The following is a 21,240-nucleotide window of genomic DNA, read 5'->3' on the forward strand; positions in this document are numbered from 1 at the left end:
AAGAGACGGCGAAACAGAAGGAAGAGTCGTGAGGAAATGAGGCGAGGGATGGTAAAGGATTGAAGGAAGTGATTTAAAGAGACAGGAAGTGGAGGAAGAGACGAGTGAACGAAGGCAAACAGGGTGCAACGAGGAGCATGTCACTATGAATTTAATCCGAGAGTTAAATGCGCTTTGTCTGCGTACGGAGAGGGAAGGGATGCATGTTTAACCAGTGCAGAACTTTCTGCTACCAAGGTTTCACGATATGTGTCAGTTTTGCATTTCATTTGGATTTTATGAGCAGATTTCTGAGTTTAAAGGAAAAGCTATGTGCAAGGTCACACTGATATGATAGGTTGTTTCCTCACTAAGTTAGAAATTTGGTTGCTATGGGGACATAAAAATGGGAATAGACATTTAAAAAACAACAAATTATTTATAAAGTCTCCTTTAATAATAAGATTTAGCATTTTTCTTAGAAACTGAATATTTGAGTAGCTCATGCAGCGTTCTTCCTCTTGCTTTTGTTTTTGTTTTACACAAAGCTGCCTGTTGAGGGCAGCACTGAGCTGTGTAAAGAAAACCACAGCCTGCACATCGTGAAATCTGCTCTGAAGGAAATACAGTGGAACAAAATGAGACCTAACAGAGGTGAGCTCTAAGGTACTAATATAGGACCTCACTTAGCTGAGAAGCGTCTCTGAGACACACAGCGGACTTTGAGTTGCCTTGAGACAAAGTGTTGCTGCTCTTCATGAAATTACCAAAGTTTGTCTGTGGGAAAACAGTGTAAAGCTTTCATTCACCCCCCAAACAGAGCTCACAGTGAGCTGCTTTACCTGTTCCATTTAAAATTCAACATTGTTCACTTCAAAGCTTCAAACACATTTGTACTATATTACCAGATATTTCAGGGGTTTTTTTTCAGTAACCTCCTCTGACTTTAAAGGGGCAGTGTCTTGTAAAATCCTCTCTTTTGAGCTTTATATCATGTTATAATGTTATTCTCTCATTAAAAACACACCTGGAGTGTTTATTCTTGATTCTTTCATGCATGTTTGAGAAATCCTTTAATCTCCCGTGGCAACCAGACAGCTGTTCAAAACGACCAGGTGGACCTAGCTCCGCCTTCAAGGTGCATCTCCTCCTCGAAGCTTCCAAACTTCTGCCTCACTGAGCACCTTTCCCCACTCAACTCCTTCAGGCTAGCTGGCAGCAATTAGCAAACACCTGGTAGATCTGCACATCTGCTGAGTTCATTGTAGGAGCTACTTCCCAGTGAAATGCTGGTAAACACGTTGCTAAAGGGTTAATAGAGGAGCCATGTTGTAATGACTTCCTGAAGGCGGATTTTCAGAAAGAGTTTTTAAAGAGACGGAGGCCCAATTTCAGGGCGTTAAATCAGGAGATAAAATTTCTTTAAGTCATATTTGACATACTGTATATAGCATTTTTTTTATAACAACTGAAGGTAACGTAGTTAATTGATAATGCTATAAAATGATACTATATGCCTGGAAAACTCACAATGCTGGCCATTTAAAAATATAAGATAGCAAATTTAATTACTGTTGGTATATAGACAACTGATACCTGATGCTTAAAAATTAACTCCGCTGATTATATCTCGAATATTTGTCTATCAGAGGTCTTGTTTGGCTCATGCTCAGTAGTGTGTCTCATCTTGTTCCATCATAACAGGAACATCTTGATTTTCCTACCTGCGTCTCCTTTTTGCAGCCCTTGGATTCTCAGCCCCTTAATTGCTTTTTTAGCCGGCAGGCTTACTCGGTTTCCGTGGCATCGTGGGCCAACAAGTCGAGTCATGAAAAGCGAGGAGCGATGGCGCTTTACAGATCAACCCGTGTGACTCACGCTCGGAGGCGTCCAAAGGCCACAGCGTGCTATCTTAGCTTCCCCAAAGCCGTAACAAGTTTTCTGTTTCCAGACGTAGCTGCAGTAATTTGGCTAATTTCTGAAACCTGGGGTAAGGCTGATTAAATCCAGGTTTTTAATACGAGTTCAGTTTTGATTTTAAGTGTTTGGGTAAATTACAATTCCCTTATTGCCAACCATTTAGAAGTTGACATTTCTTCATACTCAACAGCTCAATTATTTAGCCCTCCACGTAATACATTTTGGCTCATCAGGTAGTGTAGCAGCTATTAAGCTGATAGCATTGCACAGAGCCTTATTATCTACTCTGACCTTTGGTGTGGCTTGGTCATAATGAGGCGGCTTTTCAAACCTGGTTTCTCGAGATAACAACACCCAGGAGTACTGCGGACGCTCGGTTCGAGTGTCACTGTAGTCTGTAAATCAGGTTTACTGCACAGCTGTTATTAGCTGGGAGTAAATACAACACACACACACATACACACACACACACACACACACGCTTACACCGTCGTAAAGATCATTTCACCCGGCTTTTTTTGGTCAGCAGAGACTGTGTTATTTAAGACAAACATAAACTAGCTTGCTGAGTACGGGGCTAATGCTAACGCAGACTAAAGCCTGTCGTTAACAAAAACACACACACACACACACACGCACACAGGTCAGGATGTTGGGCTAACAACCACAGCATATTTCCTGATGAATGTGTGAATGATACACAAACGTCTCTTTTTTTTCCCGTTTTTTTATCATGCATCTGTAAAAATTATGTGAGAGGACGATGAGATGCAGATGATGGATAGCTTGTGTTTGCCCATTAATCTCTGTCTGTGTTTGTGAGTGGGGGGGGTAACAGCTTGTCTAAATCTCCGTCCTCCACGCCGACACCCCAATGGCTACAGAAGTAAATTAGCATAAGCTTCAAGAGGGAAAAAACAACTTTGTGGTTTGAAATACAAACACACACACACACACACACACAAACACACGCCCGCAAACAAGCATTAAGGACCTTGCAAATGCTTGTGTGCGTCGGTGTGTGTGGTCCAGTGATAAATCAGCAATCAGGACATTTGGAGCGATTCAGGTATACGTTTTTTCTGTTTAGTCACTGGAAAGATGGGACAAGGAAGTGCACTACCTCATTTTAATGTGGTTTACGCTTGTCTTTCTTTATGCAAATGTAGCTATGATGACACAAGGCCATGTACTTGTTTACAGTGATAAAGATATATGAAGGTTACCATTTCAAAGTAATACATTTTCCTCATAGGATTCATTTTTAAGGCTCAAAGCAAAGCCCCTCCTCCTCCTGTTACTGAAAATTGCTGGCCATCACACTGAATGAATCCTGTTACACTTATAAAAACTGATAAAATCCAGCAGTGTCACCCAACGCTGTTACCAAGGTAACACTGTTTTAAAACTACAGTTAGCAAGCATGTCTAATGAGCAGGTAAATACTGCTGAGTAGTCAAAACTCTAGTATGCAAGGTTTCCCCCAGAAAACTTACTAAGCCCGCTGGTTGGGGCGCACCAGCAGCCATTCATCCAGCAGTTAAAAAATGTTTAAAGTTGACAGGAAATGTGAAAATATCACTTGATAATTATGTGTTATTGGAAGATTAATACCTGAACACAACTATAAAGTCTTAAAAAAATGCAAACATTAAAAAAAAAACCTTCAATAAAAAAGCAATACTAAGCGTTGAACAATTTTAGATGAAAGCCATATATTTCCTTACTTTCAAGTTCAAAATTTTAGATCGGTACAAAATTAAAGGATTCAGATATTTGACTCGTAATTTTCACTATGTGTGTAAAAAAGACACACCAGGTTGGATTTATGAGCTCCAAGGTTTCTCCTTTTTTTGAGCACTGAACCATATTTCATAGCATTTATTTTCAGAACATTTTCTTCTCTTTTCTGAAAAGCACTGAGTAGATTTTTTGTATCTGCCCAGTGATGCCCAGAAGCATTTTCCTGTCCTTTATCCAATTCCTCTATATGACTTTCATTTTTTGATGACACTGCTCTTATATAACCGTGGAGGGGAAAATGGTTACATCCAGCTAAGATGGGCTCGACCTCAAGTCAACTTTCAGTATCGATAAATTGGTATATTGTTCCTTTTTTCATTATGGTGGTGTTTTTCTAAACCTAAATGTTGAGAGAGATAAAGGTTTATATATTTGTTTTTCAATAATGGCAGCACATTTAGTTGTTCTTTCGGAAAATGACAATTTTACAAACAAAAGGATTTTCAAAACATTTTTACTTTGCTAGTTAATTCAGGAGCCTAAATGTTTCTTGCTAATGTAGCTAGCTAGGACTTTGAATTTCTTTTTTTCCTTTTTCTATTTGGAATATGGTCTGAATTTTATTAAACTGTTTTTATATAATCTTTTAGTAAAGATATCCTGATGCAGGAGCATCACTGCTAAAGTGGCTAAAGTTGCTAAAATTTGGCTAACCTAGCTAGCTGCTATAAAAATCTTTTTCTTCCCCCCTCATTAGCCCTTACTTCAACAACAAAACAGAACATGTAATATTTATTTCTCAAGCTAATGTATATCCTGTGAACTGTTGTGAACTCTGTTTGTTTTGTAAGAGATAGCTTAGCTAACATTGCCCCATTTCCTGGGATTTCCTGCGAGGAACACCCCTCAAAAGCAGCTTATAAATACATCCAGCACTAATCTCCAAAGGGCACATCAGGGCTGCACTATTTTACATTTTTATATGAGCTGACAGATTGTGTACATCTGTAGTTCTGTGGCAAGGTTATTTCCAGAGTTTTGAATCAGTTTTTTTGGGTTTTTTTCTCTCCTTAGAGAGGAGAAAAAGTGATGCTCTGTAAGTAACGTGTTCTTTACGCCTCTAGTTCTGAATGATGCTAACATGGAAAGTGCGGGTTGAAGTCAACCCACTAATATTATGGTTTGTGTCGCATGTTCTTCTAGAGCAGGCGCGTCAGACTCATTTTAAGTGATACAAAGATCATGAATGTTTTCAAACGGCCAATTGTGCTTATAAAACCCATTAACAAGCTGTTAAAATATGAATTAATCACTTTGTCTGCATCCGATAAGTACTTCTTTTTCAAACTAATCAACACCTCAAGGATTTCGCGATTTCGTGTTTTTTCCTTCAATCAAAATTACAGATTTGCGGAGCTAATTCGGAAAGAAATTTTGCAATATTTCCGCCTCTGATGGTAATTGCCAGTTTGTGCTACTCTCCATTCTGATCACAAGCTATCGCTTGACATCAAGTACGGCTGAGACAACAACTTGGTAGACGTAAGACATACTGCCACCTACAGGTGGGAGTTAGCGTTCGCTTAAACCCAACCATTTTTGCAAAAAATTTGCAATAAACTCAATCATGGATTAGCTCAAAAAAGTGCAGAGATCTGTTGATTTTGGGTGAATTTCGGGCCACATAATCTTAACATTTTGTGGGTAGTAAAAAAATACACTTTGCCTGTATACAAACCACTGAGTGGACTAGAAAAGCCTGGACGATTGTGACATAAAGCTTCACCTTTTGGAGATTTCCCTTCTCATCATTACTCCAGACGGAACCATGTGATCTCCGTAGACCAACTTGTACGACGTGAAAGGACGTTGATCTGCAGTTTGGGGTTAATCTTTGCATGTTTATTCGAGAGCCATCTTCCAACTCTGACAAAATCTCAGTAGTGGTGTGGTTTCGAATGACGCTTCTGTCCTGTGTGGCCATGGAAAACCTCGACAGACAGAAGACGACTCCTGTTGTCGTTAATTTGCTGAGAGAACGTCGAGGACGCAGCAGAGGCGTCTCAGAGGAGATCAGGTAGTTAACACGTTTTCTCCCTTCGGATCTAGTATTTACAGTAATCTGAGCCACATTTTTAGAAGCTCCCGAGGCTTGTTTGACTCCGGTACGTTACCTCATCCATCTTGCGAGCGCGCACCAACACACTCGCCACACATTTAACTTTTTTAAATCCCACAGGTTCAAACACTCATTGCTTGATTAAACATCGGTGGAGGTGGAAATTAGTTGCTAAGCAGAACAGCTTCGTTTGTGAACAGAGTATATTACAAAATAGCCACACTCGGACAGAAAGGATGTGGCTTTCTTTTCACAAGAGCTTATGAAATAAGAAGGGATCAATATAACGCTTTACATAAATCAATGCAGATACTGAGATAGTATAACCTTTCTTTTTTCTACTTCAGGACTCGATACCCAACAGATTTTGTTTTGTATTTTTGGACACATAGTTCAAAGTTTTGTTAAATATACAAGTTTCTTCTTAGATCGACAAGGTTTCATTTTGTGTTAAAGTTTAATGCTGCAAAAGAATATGAAGTGACGGCTGCAGAACAATATTGAAGTTCAGACCAAAGTTAAATGAGTTAATCTGCCACAAGTAAGCCGATTATGAAAGTCTGTGCCACTAAAACACATTTTAAGTTTGCAGTTTGTAGTGACTCAACTTAAGGTATAGATTGTAGGCACCTTGAAGGCATCACTTATTTCCTTTTATTCCTCACACACTCATGCGCTGAGCAACTGAGGAGTTTCACGTCCGGTAACCCTTTTAGCGTCAGTGGATGTAGTTTACAGAAAGAGCAATAAAATCCCAGGCAGCAGACGTTCCAGGGAAGACTAGGAGTTCAGGGTGGCACAATAGAGACGGTTTTTATTCCAAATTAAATTCCTTTGAAACCAAACTCCTAGCTTTACTGAATCATACAGTCACAGTTTACACAATACATAATAAAAAAAAATAGCATAAACATTCATTTTTGTTTAATTTATTCTTTAAAGGACCTATTTATTCAAACCAATAAAAAAAAAAAGTTTTTGTACTGAGGAGTGTGAATGAACTTTCTGTTGAGACTTTTAACGCTTTCTTCCTGTATTTTCTACTTCATGTCAACATTTGTGAGATTTACTGTAAAACTACGTAACATTTCACTTTTTTAACAGTTTGTGAATGCAACAGGACATCTATTGTAAAAATGTAGAAAATGTAAAAAAAAATTTTATTACAGGAAAGCGAATAAATTACTGTAAAAACCGGTTGACGGAAATGTCTGAACAGAAAATGTCTTGGTAATTTTCAGGATTTTAAAAAAATCTTCCAGTGTACATACATTTACAGTGCATTAGGGTAAACACGGACTCCCAAATGGGACACTTACCTTCTGACAAGACCAGCAAAACAATTTGCAAACACAGACTGATCTCAGGAGGGATCAACGCAACGGAGAACGTAGCCGATCTGCGCAAAAGTGAAAATGCTCAGCGCTGACTGAGACGCTACCCGACGCGTCTGCGTCCCGAGCAGCAGCAGCAGCAGCAGCAGCTCCGTCTGGCGGAAGCTGATTGTGTGAAAGCCGATTAGGAAAATGAAGCCGGAAGCTGAGAGGGTGAAATTGTGATTCCACACACTGTGACTGGTTTTGTGAGAGAAGATGTCTGCTTTTAGAACAGACGAGACAGCTACCAAATGTTTTCACGCTGAACGAGGCGGCATTCCTGTTCCTGTCTGCTTTTTCTCAAGAACGCAAAGTGGAAGTACATATATCTTCATCAAAAGTGATTTGTGTTAGAAAGGGATCTAACTGAAGGAGTTTGTTGTTTTTTTTTTGTCTCGTATGACAATCCAACTGTTTTTGGTGGATAAATGTTAAAACATTTTTCATTCTGACTTCTTTATTTAATTTGTTTTTGTAGGTTGGTATAAATTTCACACCCTGTAGATCAGGAGTGTTTAAAGCAGTTTTGGGATCATTTGTTTCCCGCAGGACGGATTTTGTGCAGAGCAGTTCAAGAATGGTACAAATCTGACCCACTAGAATCGGTTTTACTTTTATTCTTAATTAAGTTAGATTGATTAAATTCTTCTTGCAGTAGAAAAACATTAAGTAAGTAAAACACAAAATATTTCTCTCTTACTATCTAAGCTTTTTTCAATCTCTTTGATTTATTAGTATCTTTCTAGTGCCTTAAACCAAAAGCAGACTTTTGATGTTCTCAAATCTGCTTTTAATTAATTGAACTTGGTTAAACACAGCAAGTTTTTTCAAAGATGCAGTGACTCATATCCTGTTCAAAAACTTGCTCTGTTTTTTTTCCCCCAGTTGATCCCAAAAGAATTAGCAAACTGGGAGCATTTCTTTTGGCCAGCCAGGCATTCAAAATCCTTTCCAAGTTTTAGATTTGCAAGGATTAAGTCATCTCTTCCCTAGAAAAACATCTCACGACTTTAATTTTTCCTCCGCAGTCTTACATTTCAATAAATAAAGCAACAACAAAAAACGGTTTATATTTTCTTAAAATGAAACGATGACAAAAAAGAGCAGGAGAAGCATAAATAGCACTGTTGAACAAAGTCTCCATCCACTTGCAGTTTATGCTTATGTCTTTTGCAGCGCAGCTAGCTGCTTCCAGGAGTTAGAAAAGTAGTTGACTGACTCAAAAATATAGCAAACAATTGTTTTTTTGGGGGTGTGGGGGGGCAGACAAGCATTGCAGGAAATATCGCATTTCCATCTGGTATCCATAGTTACCACGACATTTCATAACACAAAGAGTCGTAGGCAGGTTTCACAGAATGCTTTGATTTGCTCCAAGCTAACGTATAAGTAAGACATAGTAAGTAGTTAGAGAGAAAATACTGCTCCACATTTTACTTCATTGTCTAAAGAAAAACAGTATTAATTTGAAAGTTTGGCTTAACAGGATTTTCATAAAAACAGCCAAAAATCTTAACAACGCTTTCACCATTTCTTATCAAACATGTAGCGCTAGCTGCAGCCATTGTCAGTAAGACTCATACCTCTGTTGTTGTTGTTGCTCCCATCGGGCCGTCGGCTGTCACAGTTTGTATCACGTAAGGTTCTGAATCCAAGGCGGCAGGAAGCTGTTCTGGATTCAAACAAACTCTAATTTGAACTGAGACTCGGAACAAACCGTGAACATGACGGGAAGCAGCCATGTTAAGAGAGATTAACTTGTTCTGTTCACATAGATCAGCTGCTGGTATGAAATAAAACGCCTTATTATTTGGTATGTGAGAGTAATTATACTTACCGTACCTAATAACCCAGATCAGGAATATCTAGTTTATAAACTTTCGATCAACATTGGTCGATTCTTTTTCTTCTTTCCTTTGGTTTGTTACTTTGTTTCTGTTTCCTTTTATTTCATGTAAAGCACTTTGAATTGTCTTGTTGCTGAAAATGTGCTATATAAATAAAATTACCTAAATACACTGCTGGCTGGTTTTATCTGCTCGGCTTTGATCGCCTGCAATGTGGTCTGTCAATACTTCTGGAATATTTTACTGTCTATTTTTGAGTTTTTGTTGATTGAGCAACGTGTCTTATGATTGTAGCCTTTGAATTTCGCCAGCTCTTTATTTCCATGTGTAATTAACTTTGTGTTTGTTCTTCATAAACTAGGAAATATAATTTTATCCTTAAGGTTTAATTACTGAACGGCTGATCTATTGTAGGTTGAAGGCCTTCGTAGAAAATAATTTTATTCTGTCGGTTCAGATTGAATCAGAGTGAACCAAGGTCAAGTTAAAACTCATCTGCATATCAGTAATGTATTGAACTGCAGATTGGTATTATACTGAATGTAAAGCACAGATACTTGAGATCATCAGATTTTAGAAGAAGACCGCTTCGGTCTGTGTGGGAAAACAGTGTTGTAATACATTCAGCCTTCCTGTTGTCTACTTAAAGCTTCACTCTCTCTCACCATCTTGCGGTTTGTTTTTGAACAGTTTCTTACAACGCTTTTCACTCTCTGCGACGACTTTATTTTAATCACATTACCCATGAGTGTTCTTCTCTCAGTTACTGCATTCACACCGAAGAGTGTTATTTTGTGCAGCACCTGGCTTTCACTGATCAAATTCCTGTCCTCTTCATCGTTTCTGCCAGTAGTAACATCCGGCTGTTGATCACGTGACTTGTGTGATTGTAGTTACATCTGTGTCCATACAACGGAAAAACCTCCTCATTCTAGCGCAAAAACTTTTTATCGAAAAACTTTTCTTTTTTTTTTTTGAAACTGGTTTCCAATTAGCAAATTTATTTAGGAGATTTCAATTTGCGCGCACTTTTGTCGTTGATGGAAAAGCAGCTAGTGACATGTCAGGCTGTGAGACCGTCAGTGACTGAACATCTCAGATCGGCTCATTAATTAGAAACGTTGTGTGACGGATCAGAACCATACATTCCCATCATGTTTTGGTTTCTTTCTGCCTTGTTTTCCACTCTTGTTTTAATAAACCCCACCATCTCAGTCCTCCTCCCTTCTAGTATCAGATTTCTTCTTCTCCTCCCACTCTTGATCTCCCTTCTCTCCCAGTTCTTCATTTTTTTGTTGTTTTTTATCCTCTCATCCCGCTCTGGCCTGATGTTTCCTTCTCCTCATCCCCTCCCTCTGCCTTCCCTCTGTCTTCCTCTAACTCCTTTTTCCCGGCTAATTAAGCGATCCTCTCTGATTCCCCTACAAATCCGTTCTGTTATTTTCTCTCCTCCTCTTCGCATTAATGAACTTTTTTTTTAATCATGAATCCTTTTCCTCCTTCCTAGATCCTTGTTTTCCCTGACAACAGATAATGTTATGTAATCTACGTCTCTGGGTATTAGTTATGCAAATCATGCATTTTTATTTATATGTGTGTGTTTTTCTCTCTCTCCTTCTTTTTTTCCTCTCCACCCCACCCTTCCGCTCCTCATCAACTCTTTTCTTCTCCTCTTTGCTCGTTTCCTTCCCACTTTTCCCTACGATGTTCCTGCTCTCCTCTTCATCTCGGTCTTTCCCTTCCTCGTCTCTCCATCCATCCATCACCTCCTCTCACCGTTCCTCCCTCCCTCCCTCCTTCTCGTGCCCTCCTCTCCTCCCTCGCGCTCCCTTCCTCCTCCAGCCGCCAGCGGTCTCGAGGCAGAGAGCGGAAGGCGCGGTGGCAGCAACAGCGTCAGCAGCCACGGCGACGGTAACCACAGCAGTGGCGGCGGCGGAGGCAGCATCAGCAGCGGCGGTGGCGGCAGCGCGGCCCATTTCAGGTCTCCATGGCAACAGAGCGTGAACGTTTTCGGCTCGTGGAGCAGGCCGGAGTGTGTCGAGGAGCTGCACCAGCAGGCGCAGCTCAACCTCCAGAGCCTGCTGCAAGGTAAGAACGGACGGACGGATGTAAGAAAAAAAAAAGGAGGAGAGGCGAGGATGGGCGTGTAAACGGATGGAGTAGGAGTGTGTGTTCTGGGTGTGTGTGTGTGCTGTGTTTTGAGTGGGTGGGAGAGGCTTTGAAGCAGGGGCGGATGGCAGAGTGTTTACATGGACTGCGCTGATATGGGTGTGTGACGGCCACCTTGAACATGCTTACGCGTGTGTGTGTGTGTGTGTGTGCTATCAAAATCACCTTGCAGGCTTGTTTTTAAATCACCCTGCTCTGTGTTAACTAAACACTCGATGGAACTGATGGGTTGCGTCTCGCTGTGAGAGAAGTTTTCAACGTATTGTTGTTTTTAATAGGTGGGACATTGAGATTTTATTATTCACCTCTGATTTTTGTGAGCATTCAACCTGTGTGTGTGCGTGTGCGTGTGTGTGTGAATGCATATTCACCCTCTTAAAGGACCCAGGCTATCATTTATGGTCTAAGGTAGCTTTTGTGTTTTTTTCCTCTAGTCCAATTTTAACCAGTTAGTTCTCTCACTTGCTCTTTTTTTTTTATTGCTCCTGATGTGACTCATGCTCTAGCTGCCTGCCATTATTCTAATTACCCCTGGTTGTTCACTAAATGGACATAAGGGAGGTAAAAAAAAGAAAAAGGCAATGTGACAACCCTTAACACTTTGGGGAGGCTATAAATGAGAGAGCGAATCCTTTAATTCATCACATGCATCTCTGCTATAGTAAGCTACTTTTATGAAACGTGGTGTGTGCTGAAATCTGCACCGAGGTGCGAGGATATAATAAGTAAGACTATAGTTAGTGCGTCACTGATGGCTAATTCTGGCCAACCCAAAAAAAAAGAAACGGCATAAATGTATAATGTCTTCTGCTCGGAGTCTGAAAAAGATTCAACACAACGCCTCCGGCCGCAAACCATATTTTGCATAACAGCAACAATAACAACAGACAGAAACTTTATTCCAGACTCAAACAGACCCACTTAACCACAACCACCTGAAAACAAGATCACAAACAGTTTATTTCGGTTAAATAAATAAAAAGTTCAAAGTGCTTTAGGTCATATAAACAAAGTACAGTAGCAAGTTGTGAAACAAGCAATAAATATTACATTTGGTCATCATTGAAATCATCAAATATATTGATCGATGTTCCACTAACTACTAATCAAATTCAAGATTACTTGATTGATCCCAAAGGGAAATTAAATGTCTTCAGCTTTTCTTTAAAGGAACTTGGTGTTTTGGCAGCTTTTCCGTTTTCTGAAAGTTTGTCCCAAATTTGTGGATGTTGGAAGCCGAATGCTCCGTGTTTGGTTCTGGTTCTGGTTCATGTTACACGTGGTCTCAGAAACAGACATAGTGGTGGTACTGTAGGGATGTGAGGCTCCTTGGATTACTTGCCGTAATCGACAGAGTCACGACTCTCTACCGGAACATCCTGCAGGAGAAAGTCCAGCGGTCAGTGCAGAACTATTGGTTAAAACTTTGGTTATGCATCACGAATGATTCAAAACTCCCCAGAAAACAAGTTAAGGTTTGAAGCAGCCTATCCAAAATCTGGTCTATAATTTTGTAACGTAACCTGAAGAACGCCGTTCATAGTCACAAATCCTCAAACTTGGCAAATTTGAACCATTTCTACAGAGTTCAGTTTTCTGTTTGCACTCGTTATGTCTATCCAACATTAAAATCTGTTTGACGAATTGGTGACAAAAAAGCAGAAACCCTTTTTCACAGCACTGTATGTCTTGTGGTTGTGGTTTGTCCCAAAGCGAGAGATCAGAAGCTCGATCGCCTCGATAACTTCAAGAGAAGCACAAGTTTTCTGGCTAAATCTCCAATTTTTAGAGGCTTTGCGTTTTGCTTTCTGTCGCCTTTCCCAGCTCAGTGAACTCTAAACTTGTCTTAAGAAGAAATATGTTGTGTTTTCAAACAGCTTCTTCCTCTGACTTCATTTTTAAAAACCTGACTGATACTGAAGACAGCTAGCTCGGACTTTTCTTTCTGCGGAAAGAACTTCCCCACCGAAGAGTGTTGTTGTCCCTGATTGAAGAATCAGTCTGGCCAGGACTGGCATCATTGTTTCCTCTGGTCTTCAAGGGAACACGGGTAAAGATGACACTCGATTACTAATGAAGGCGTTGTAAGTTGCTAAGCTACTGAGACATTAGTTTACTAAAAGTTGTAGAGCAAGTTGCTCCAGTTGCTGAGTTTTGCAGCCGCCTGTTCGTTCGGCACGTTGACGTTTCGGGCTTATCGAGGTCGCCGCCGCCTCGTCTCTGCTGCACATATAAAATTTTGATGAATCCGTCAATGTTGCATCAATATTGCAGAGTGAATGCTTATTTGAATGTGGAAATGCGGTATTAAAATTTCATTCCGTTTCACCTTGTGTGTACGAGCAACACTGGATACAACTCGATTAGGAGCGACGCTGCTCTTCTGCTCGCTCGCGCTCCTCTTTATTGTCTCTAATCAATTGTTTTCCGTTTGATAAAAGCTCTCTGAACAGGATGTGTGCAAAGGGAAAGTACTTTTAAAAGTTCTGAGGGAGCGGAAGCCGATTAATACGCAGCGCGACGTTTTCAAGGCACATCTTGTCACGTCGTAACCACAAACTTCAGTGTGTCCAGTCTGGATTTTATGTGACAGCTCGACACAAAGTGGTGCATGAAGGAGGAAGGAAAACAATGCTTCTTTTCAAAACGTCTCACGAATATAAATCTTAAAAAGGTGGCCGCATTCGTATTGTTGTGTTCTTGAGCCGGTGCTTTGTGGAATCACCCTTCACTACAATCACAGCTGTGCCAACTTTGCTCTGCTTTATGTAGAGACAGACTTATTCACCCTCTCTTCCCAACTCAGCTGAAGCTCAACCAGGCTGGATTCGAACTGGGACTTCGTCTAACGGTTATTTTGTTAATCATTAGTTGCAGCCCTGATGTCAGAATAATCGATTAAATAGTCTGATAAAACAGTTAGCACATTTTTCAGATTTTTCATTTAACCACTAGAGCTTCTTTGATAAAATATTGAAAATATGTAAAAATCGCCAGTAAACAAATTATTCAATTTCTTTATAAAATAAGAAAAATAAACATTTTATTACCTAAAATGCAATAAGATAGCATTCCTTTAGCATACGGGTGAACATTTGTAGCAAAGGACCTAAAAAAAAAAAAAAAAAAAAAAAAAGCAAAATAAACATCAATGCAGTGTAGGGCTGATTTTACTTTTTTTCAATTAATAACTGGGTAGTAAAAGGTGCTTAATGGGAGAATTTTACAGAATTTGAACCAGGTGAAGATAAAACTATTCTGAGTTGAATACATTTACAGACAAAGAAGGGTCTTCATCCAAAATGCAAAATATATGTATTTTTTGTACAGTTTTGACTTAATTACTACTTGTTTCTTTAATCTGTATACTCCAGTTAGGGATTAATCGATTACCAAATTAGTTGATTATTATTTCAATAATCGATTAATCACAATTAATTGTTTCAGCCCTTCTTTGAACATCAATTCTGAAGAATTTCTCCACAGATTCTCTCCTGTATTGAAGTCTAGACTTTGACACACTTTGATCCAAACCGTCTCATTGTTGCTGCATGTTTAGGGTTCTGGTCCCACTGGAAGGTGAACCTTCTTCTCTAGTTGAGCTTCCACTGACCATAGAATTACACAAATTGGGATTATGAAAATAAATGTTTCTTTGTTTGCGTTAGGATGAGGTGGTTTCACAGCATTGGGCGGAAAAGACGAAGAAGACGACAGGATGATGGCGCTGCAGGCTCTGTAATGACGTATCAACAAACTTATTCACGTGATTTTAATTGTGTTATTTAACGGGATCAAGCGCAAAATTGTCTTTTTCCGACATTAGTGGAACATCAACAAAGTTTTGTGGACATTTGTAATGGAAACACAGCTTCTGGTTCGTCCTCTCCGTGCCTCCATGCCAGTTTGTCTGGATTACTTGGTTTGCAGCTGAACCACACTCATTCCAGTTTCAGACAATGTGTCGACTGGCTGAGAATTGAGAAGTGAGCTGGTCTGAATTTAAGTCAAGACCTGGATCTAGTTTGGGAGTTGAAGGTTGACTTGACACAGGCTGAACTTGAAGGAAGCCTCCTCAAAAACCTCACAGCTGAAAGTGAGCGGCAGAAGAATGAATATTCTTTAAAACAGAATATTCTTTGGGGTTTCCTACGATTTCAGGTCACTGTAGCTTAACCCAGAGTTTTTCAAACTGGAGGGGTGGAAAAAATTTAATAAAAAACGTTCATCATATTGTTTTTAGTCATAAAATCTAATCTCTTCTTCAATCAATATTGTAGAATATGGGGTAGAAAAACTTATTAAAAGGTTATTTGCCTTTCTCAGCTTTCTGATTGGCTGCCAGGCAAATTCACCAAGCTGCTTTGCTCCTCAAGCTATCTTAGTGTAGCCAGCTAATATCAGAAGGTACGAGGCAGCATTTATGCTAAGCAAATATGATTATTGTAGAGACAACAAAAGTTGATGATTGCATTGTCCGTACTAATGAAACTAATCCTGATTCGGGAGCCATGGTTTGGGAAAGTTTGGGAACCCCTAGCTTAACCTAAAACAGGATACAGTTGGATTGATATGCATGTCTCCTCTCTTAGCATCATATCTATAACATATTTTTTGTACATTTAAAACGGCGCGGCTGCAAATCCGTCAAGTAATTTCACCGAGAACAACGAAGCGACGCGACTCTTACAGTTTGTTTCACATCCACACGACGATAAGATGTTCGGAAATCCCTTAAAAGCAGATGAAGTGAATTATTAATGCCTCCTTTGAACCACATGTTGTGTTTTAGGAACGATAGCTCTGCAGCCTTTCAGGTATTTGTACTCACGTTCTTTAGGAACTGATAAAAAATGAGGCATTCTGGGAGCTCAGATGTTCCCACATCATCTTTGAGCGTTTTCTGATTATTAAGATTTCAGGTGTGATTTGCTTCTGTTTGATTTGTTCCATGCAAAGTTACAGCTACCCCATCTTACATCTCTGTCCGTCTCCTCTTTTCTATCCATCCCCTTTGCCTTTTTTATTTTCTTTTTCTCTCTGTGTGTGTTTATGTGTGTATTACGCCCGGTATTGTCTGACACAGGCTGGCATCTTGTGTACGATGAAAATAAGATGGATGAAAACACTCGTGGGTGGACGGCATCAATGGTCGCGCAGAACATGCGTGTGTGTGTGACCATTCATCACTTCTCCGTCGCTCGGCGTTCCTCTCACTCCCTGCTGTGTGTGTGTGTGTGTGTCAGTATTGTGTAAGTTTCTGTACATCTCCCCGCTTCGCGTGTCCGTCTGTTTGGGCGTCTGTTATATAACACGGAGGCGAACCAGCTGTGGTTTCCCTGGCCGTCCTCGCCCTCGCTCTCCCGCTGGCCTTCGCTCCATAAAATATTCATGCTCTCGCCCGCTCCTCAACACTCTTCTTCTGCCCTCCATATTTATGAAGCCGGCCGTCTACCTCTGGTGTTGGGCGGATTGAGATCCTCGTGGCCGGAAAGATTTATGCAAGATTTATTTTACTTGTTGCCGCGGAGTGTGCGCGCGCGCGAGACAGTGATACTGGTCAACGGCCGCCCCCCTCGCTAAGCATTAGCATACGAAGCATTAGCATACGAAGCATTAGCATATGAAGCATTAGCATACTGGGGCGTGTTCTTAAAAGACTAACAGAATTTGGTGTCTCTTTCATCCTCCTCTGCGCTACTTTACGATTTATGATCGGTTTGATTAAATGAGTGCCTAAAGGATATTTTGAAACTTTGGAAATGAAGGAAATTTATTTCTGATTGACAATGATTGCTATCAGACTGAGTTGCTAAAATCGCACCAAGAAATACACGACACGACTTGAACAACGTATCATTATATGAGCATATGACATCAGTCGATAACCAATGATTATTGATTAGTTTAAAATATTTGACATGCAGCCAAGTTGGTGGTGTGACCTTCACTGTTTTATCCACAATTTTCACTCCATGCCGTTGTAGTTTTTTATTCTTCAGTAGTTACCAAGCATAGTAGTGAAACCTGAAACTGCTGCTGCACAAGTTACTCAACAGGTTGTTGCTAGGTAACCAAAGGGAGAGTTAGTGAGTTGCTAGGAAACCAGAGTGAGTGAGTCAGTTGATTCTACCAACGTTAAGCTGATGGTGAGAGGTTGAGCTTCTAACGCCTTTCCTTTGCCTACATCTCCCAGAATGCTGTGCGGTTCTGGACCGGAGTTCAGTGAATATATTTCTACATATTGAATATTCTATCAGACATATTTTCTACTGACATGGATCACGTGTTTATCGTGATATATATGTATTATTATTGATTTATTCTCAACCCCTTGAATGCACTGATCAACTTTTTTTTTTGGGGCCAGTATTGAGGATAGGTTTTTGTAAATCTATTTAGACTATTCTGATTTCTCTTTGTTCAGTATATCTTTTTTCCTAGCATCTGGTATTCATTAATTGTTTATATGAAGATGAGAAATAATATCCTCAATGGCTGCCGTTATTTTTCAATTTAAAAAGTGGAAACATTTTTTGTTTTTTGTCTAATGTACAAAAATAAACTATCTTCTGGAAAAAGCATCTCTAGTTCATCGTAAACATAAAAGATATTTTTACCCGTGACCGGACTGGAACCAGAAGACCCGACTCAGAATATAATTCAGCCACAGACTTTAGCAGGTTCATTTCAACTTTTTGGCGAGACCAGACGGGAGAAGAATTTAGAAAATTCAGACATCCTGGAATTAATCCCGACTCAGATCTCCTTTAAAATGCGCCTCAGACCTAATCCATTCACCACCGCCCAACCACATCTGAGCCCTTCTTGCTGGAATTGAAGAAAAGAACAAAACCTTTTCATAGAGGCATATTTGGGTCGTTGGAGGAGCAAGTTAACTCACTTGTTGTTGCGAGTATTTTAACCGACTAAACATGGTGCCCAACGTGGTTTTCATTAATCTACATTTATCACCAAGTGTTCTTGCTTTACTGCCTGGACTTCAAAGCTGGTACAGTGATGACAGATGGACTCTCCGACTCAGATTTACAAAAACAAGACGTTTCGAGCCACTTCTTTCCTCCCCGCTCCTCAAATCTATATTGCTGCTAAAAGCTTCTCCTTCGCCAGCACTCTTCGTTTTCCAAGACGTACACAGCGGCCGCATCTTAATTGCATTTATCAAGTCTCCACGACCATTAATCACCAGATGTTTAAGTTTACCCTTTGGATTAATAGTCCACTTTTCATTCCTTACGTCTCTCTGTCTTTGCAGCCAGACGGGGTTCCTGCTTCATAGCGCTGCGATGATTCATGAGGAAAAGCTTAAATATTCATATTTGTTTCTTCTCCTCTGCACTTTGCATATTTTATAAGTCTTTCTTCAGGTGGCTTTTATTCAATTCTACATTTCAGTAGAGTTATTTCACCGTGTTGGTGTAGTTTTTGCTTTACTTGTGCGTGATACGATGCACTAAAAGCGAATGGTGAAGCTTGTGGTGAATCTGCTTAATTTGACAGCTGAGGTCTTGATCGGTTAGGCCGATGCCTCGGATGCTTTTATCACACTACGCCGCTTTGATTTCATAATTTGTTGTAATGAATTATTCCGGTGCTCAGACAGATGAAGGGGAAGAAAGATTAAGTCTTATTTCGCTGGCACGCACGCAACAGACTGCGGTTTGCAACGGGTTAACGCAAACAGCAAGCAATGGTGGTGCTCAGATTCAGCACCTCCGTTTCAGAGGAGTTGGTTAATTTCCAACTGATCCCAGTTATCAAGCTGATCCGTCAAGTTCAGTTTGTTAGGAATAAAGTTTTCTAATCTAAGGAAACCCAGCAGATGGCACTGAGTCACTTGCTGCGCCTCCACTGACCATCAAATTGAGCGAATTGGAATAAATTCGCTCAATTTTGAAGAACATTTCAGTTTTCGACGAAGAGTTTTTGAGATGATTGTTTAAATTGTTGAAATTAAAGTTTTTCACAAAACTTGAATGGAAAAGCTTTTTTTTCCTACATCATGCAGGTCATGTGACCAATAACCAGATGTTAGTGCTGGCAGAATAAACGAAGAAGAAATCATTAAGTGACAGGAAGCTGATGGCGCAACGTGACTTATCGCCTGAATATTTACAAAGTTTTGCACACAATTTTAATGGAAACGCAGCTCCTCCTGAAGGACAGTAAATTATATTTGCGAGAGTAACAAGAAAACTTCTCTTTAGAGAAGATAATCCTCTGGAAACTCAGTAAAACAATAATGTATTTATTTTTTATTTGGTTTAATTCTAAATCAGAAAAGTGCTTTAGTTTTCCCTAAATTAGAAATGATGAAGCGCTGCATTAAAATTTCATGTGACATAAAGCGATTTTGTCCATTGAGCAGTGCTTATATATTCCCTGTTTTTATACTGAAGCGATTAAAGCCATACTGATCAGAAGATAAAAAGAAAATCTAGGCATTAATGTTTTCTTTTTTTAAATAAGAGGAGTGTATTTGGAAAGATAAAGGAGTTTCTCCCCCCGTTTTTCTGCGTCTCGGCCTCTAAAATGACAAGCATAACGAGTCATTTGCTAATTTAAAGCCACACTATGTTGAGATGTGTGTGCTAATGGATTTGCTTTGAAGCAAACAGAAAGCCTTAAAATCGTAACTCATTACTTATTAGCACACAACATAAAGGGAAAAACCTTTTTTTGTGTAGATTAGAGTCTAAGTCTTGGAACTGAACAAAATATTTTGTTTGGCATTTAACGTTAAGAGGTCAATAAAATGAATCTTTTATCTGAGCTAGTCTTTTATGACTGCAATTCTTTTGCAGATCTTTCAGAGTTAATGTCTGGTCCTTACTTGGCCTCTTTCCTCTTCCATATGCGCTTCTAAATCGTATGTGTATCCAGTTGTTTTCAAACCAGTCATGTCTGGTTTTTGGGACATTGGTAAGAGACGTGTGTCATGATTCTGCACCAGAAAATGCCAGACGCGGGAAAGCAGGACGTAAACATCGTCTGGAAATTATGATTTTGAACTTATGAAAGAAGTTTGTGTCACTGAAGTGCATCTTATCACAATCCCACCGCTTCACATCTCAAGCAGATTTTCCTGCAGTACGCTGCGGTGTGACGTCGCTTTCAGGACCATTCATTAGTAGTATGAACGACCACGCAAAAAAAATAAAAAATCAGATTTGTGACACCAAATCCAAGAGAAGCATTTCTCCCCTGCTCTTTATCTTCTGATTTAACAGAGCCTGATTGTGTTGCTTCATCTCTACATAAAGCAGGGAGAGAAAGTAGCTGAGAAGTTTTGGGAAAGCTTCCAGTAGTTTTCAGGAAAGCAGACACTTACTTTACGGAAAGTCTTTGGCTGATTTAATGACACAGCACTCCAGGTTTTGGGAGACAACAGTGCAAGTTCACTAGAAGTACCCAATAAAAGTTCTTGAAAACCAAGAAATTACCCTATAAGTTGCGGTAGAGTAATGAACCACGCGAGTTTTCCAAATGTACCTCATTAGCGCCATGGAAGCAATCGGGAAGTTCATGAAAGTAAGTAAGACGTCTTTGGAATGTCCTCTAGCGGATCTGGCTGTACATTTCATGGATTAACTGGAAGCTTGATGAAAAGTAATCTCTGTAATCTTTGTATACAAATACCTGTTAAAAGTTCCCAGGGTAACACAGACAGTTTGGGAAAGTACATGGTGGGTTTCGGAGAACATCGTCTAAGTTCAAGAAACGATGTACCGTGTGCTTGCAGTGCTTTCCTGTTCAGATTAATTGAAGAGGAAGATTCTACTTGTTTTTTTAATTGTGTCAAACTTTTCAACACTTTGAGAAATAAAACGAAAGCTTGAAGATGCAGCTGAAAATTTTACCAAATCCTCTCACTATAACCAATTTCACTTTAGGCTGAATGCTAGTCCAACATTTACGTGTAGGATCTATTTTTCAGTTAATAAATCAAAAAACTAAATGTTTGAGTTTGATTAAAAAAAAAAAAAACACAATTTCACTCTTAAAATCTGATCACCTCACTCACTCACACACACACACACACACACACACACACACACACACACAC

The 21,240-nt window shown here is 39.7% G+C and overlaps 1 protein-coding gene across 5 annotated transcripts in view; it reads left to right on the forward strand.

Annotated features, from left to right (window-relative positions):
• nhsl2 (NHS-like 2) overlaps positions 1–21,240 on the forward strand; it is a 120,917-nt gene that overhangs the window by 70,615 nt on the left and 29,062 nt on the right. For 3 of the 5 annotated variants that reach the window (XM_016676227.1, XM_016676228.1, XM_016676229.1), the window contains exon 2: positions 10,827–11,072. In XM_016676227.1, the coding sequence (XP_016531713.1) occupies positions 10,827–11,072 (246 nt within the window). Of the gene's footprint in view, positions 1–281; positions 634–10,826; positions 11,073–11,218; positions 11,253–21,240 lie in introns of those variants that run through there. The other 2 variants (XM_016676230.1, XM_016676231.1) reach the window with 2 other exon arrangements.

Source organism: Poecilia formosa, unplaced genomic scaffold, assembly GCF_000485575.1.
Source record: "Poecilia formosa unplaced genomic scaffold, Poecilia_formosa-5.1.2 Scaffold130, whole genome shotgun sequence".
Taxonomy (NCBI): Eukaryota; Metazoa; Chordata; class Actinopteri; order Cyprinodontiformes; family Poeciliidae; genus Poecilia; species Poecilia formosa.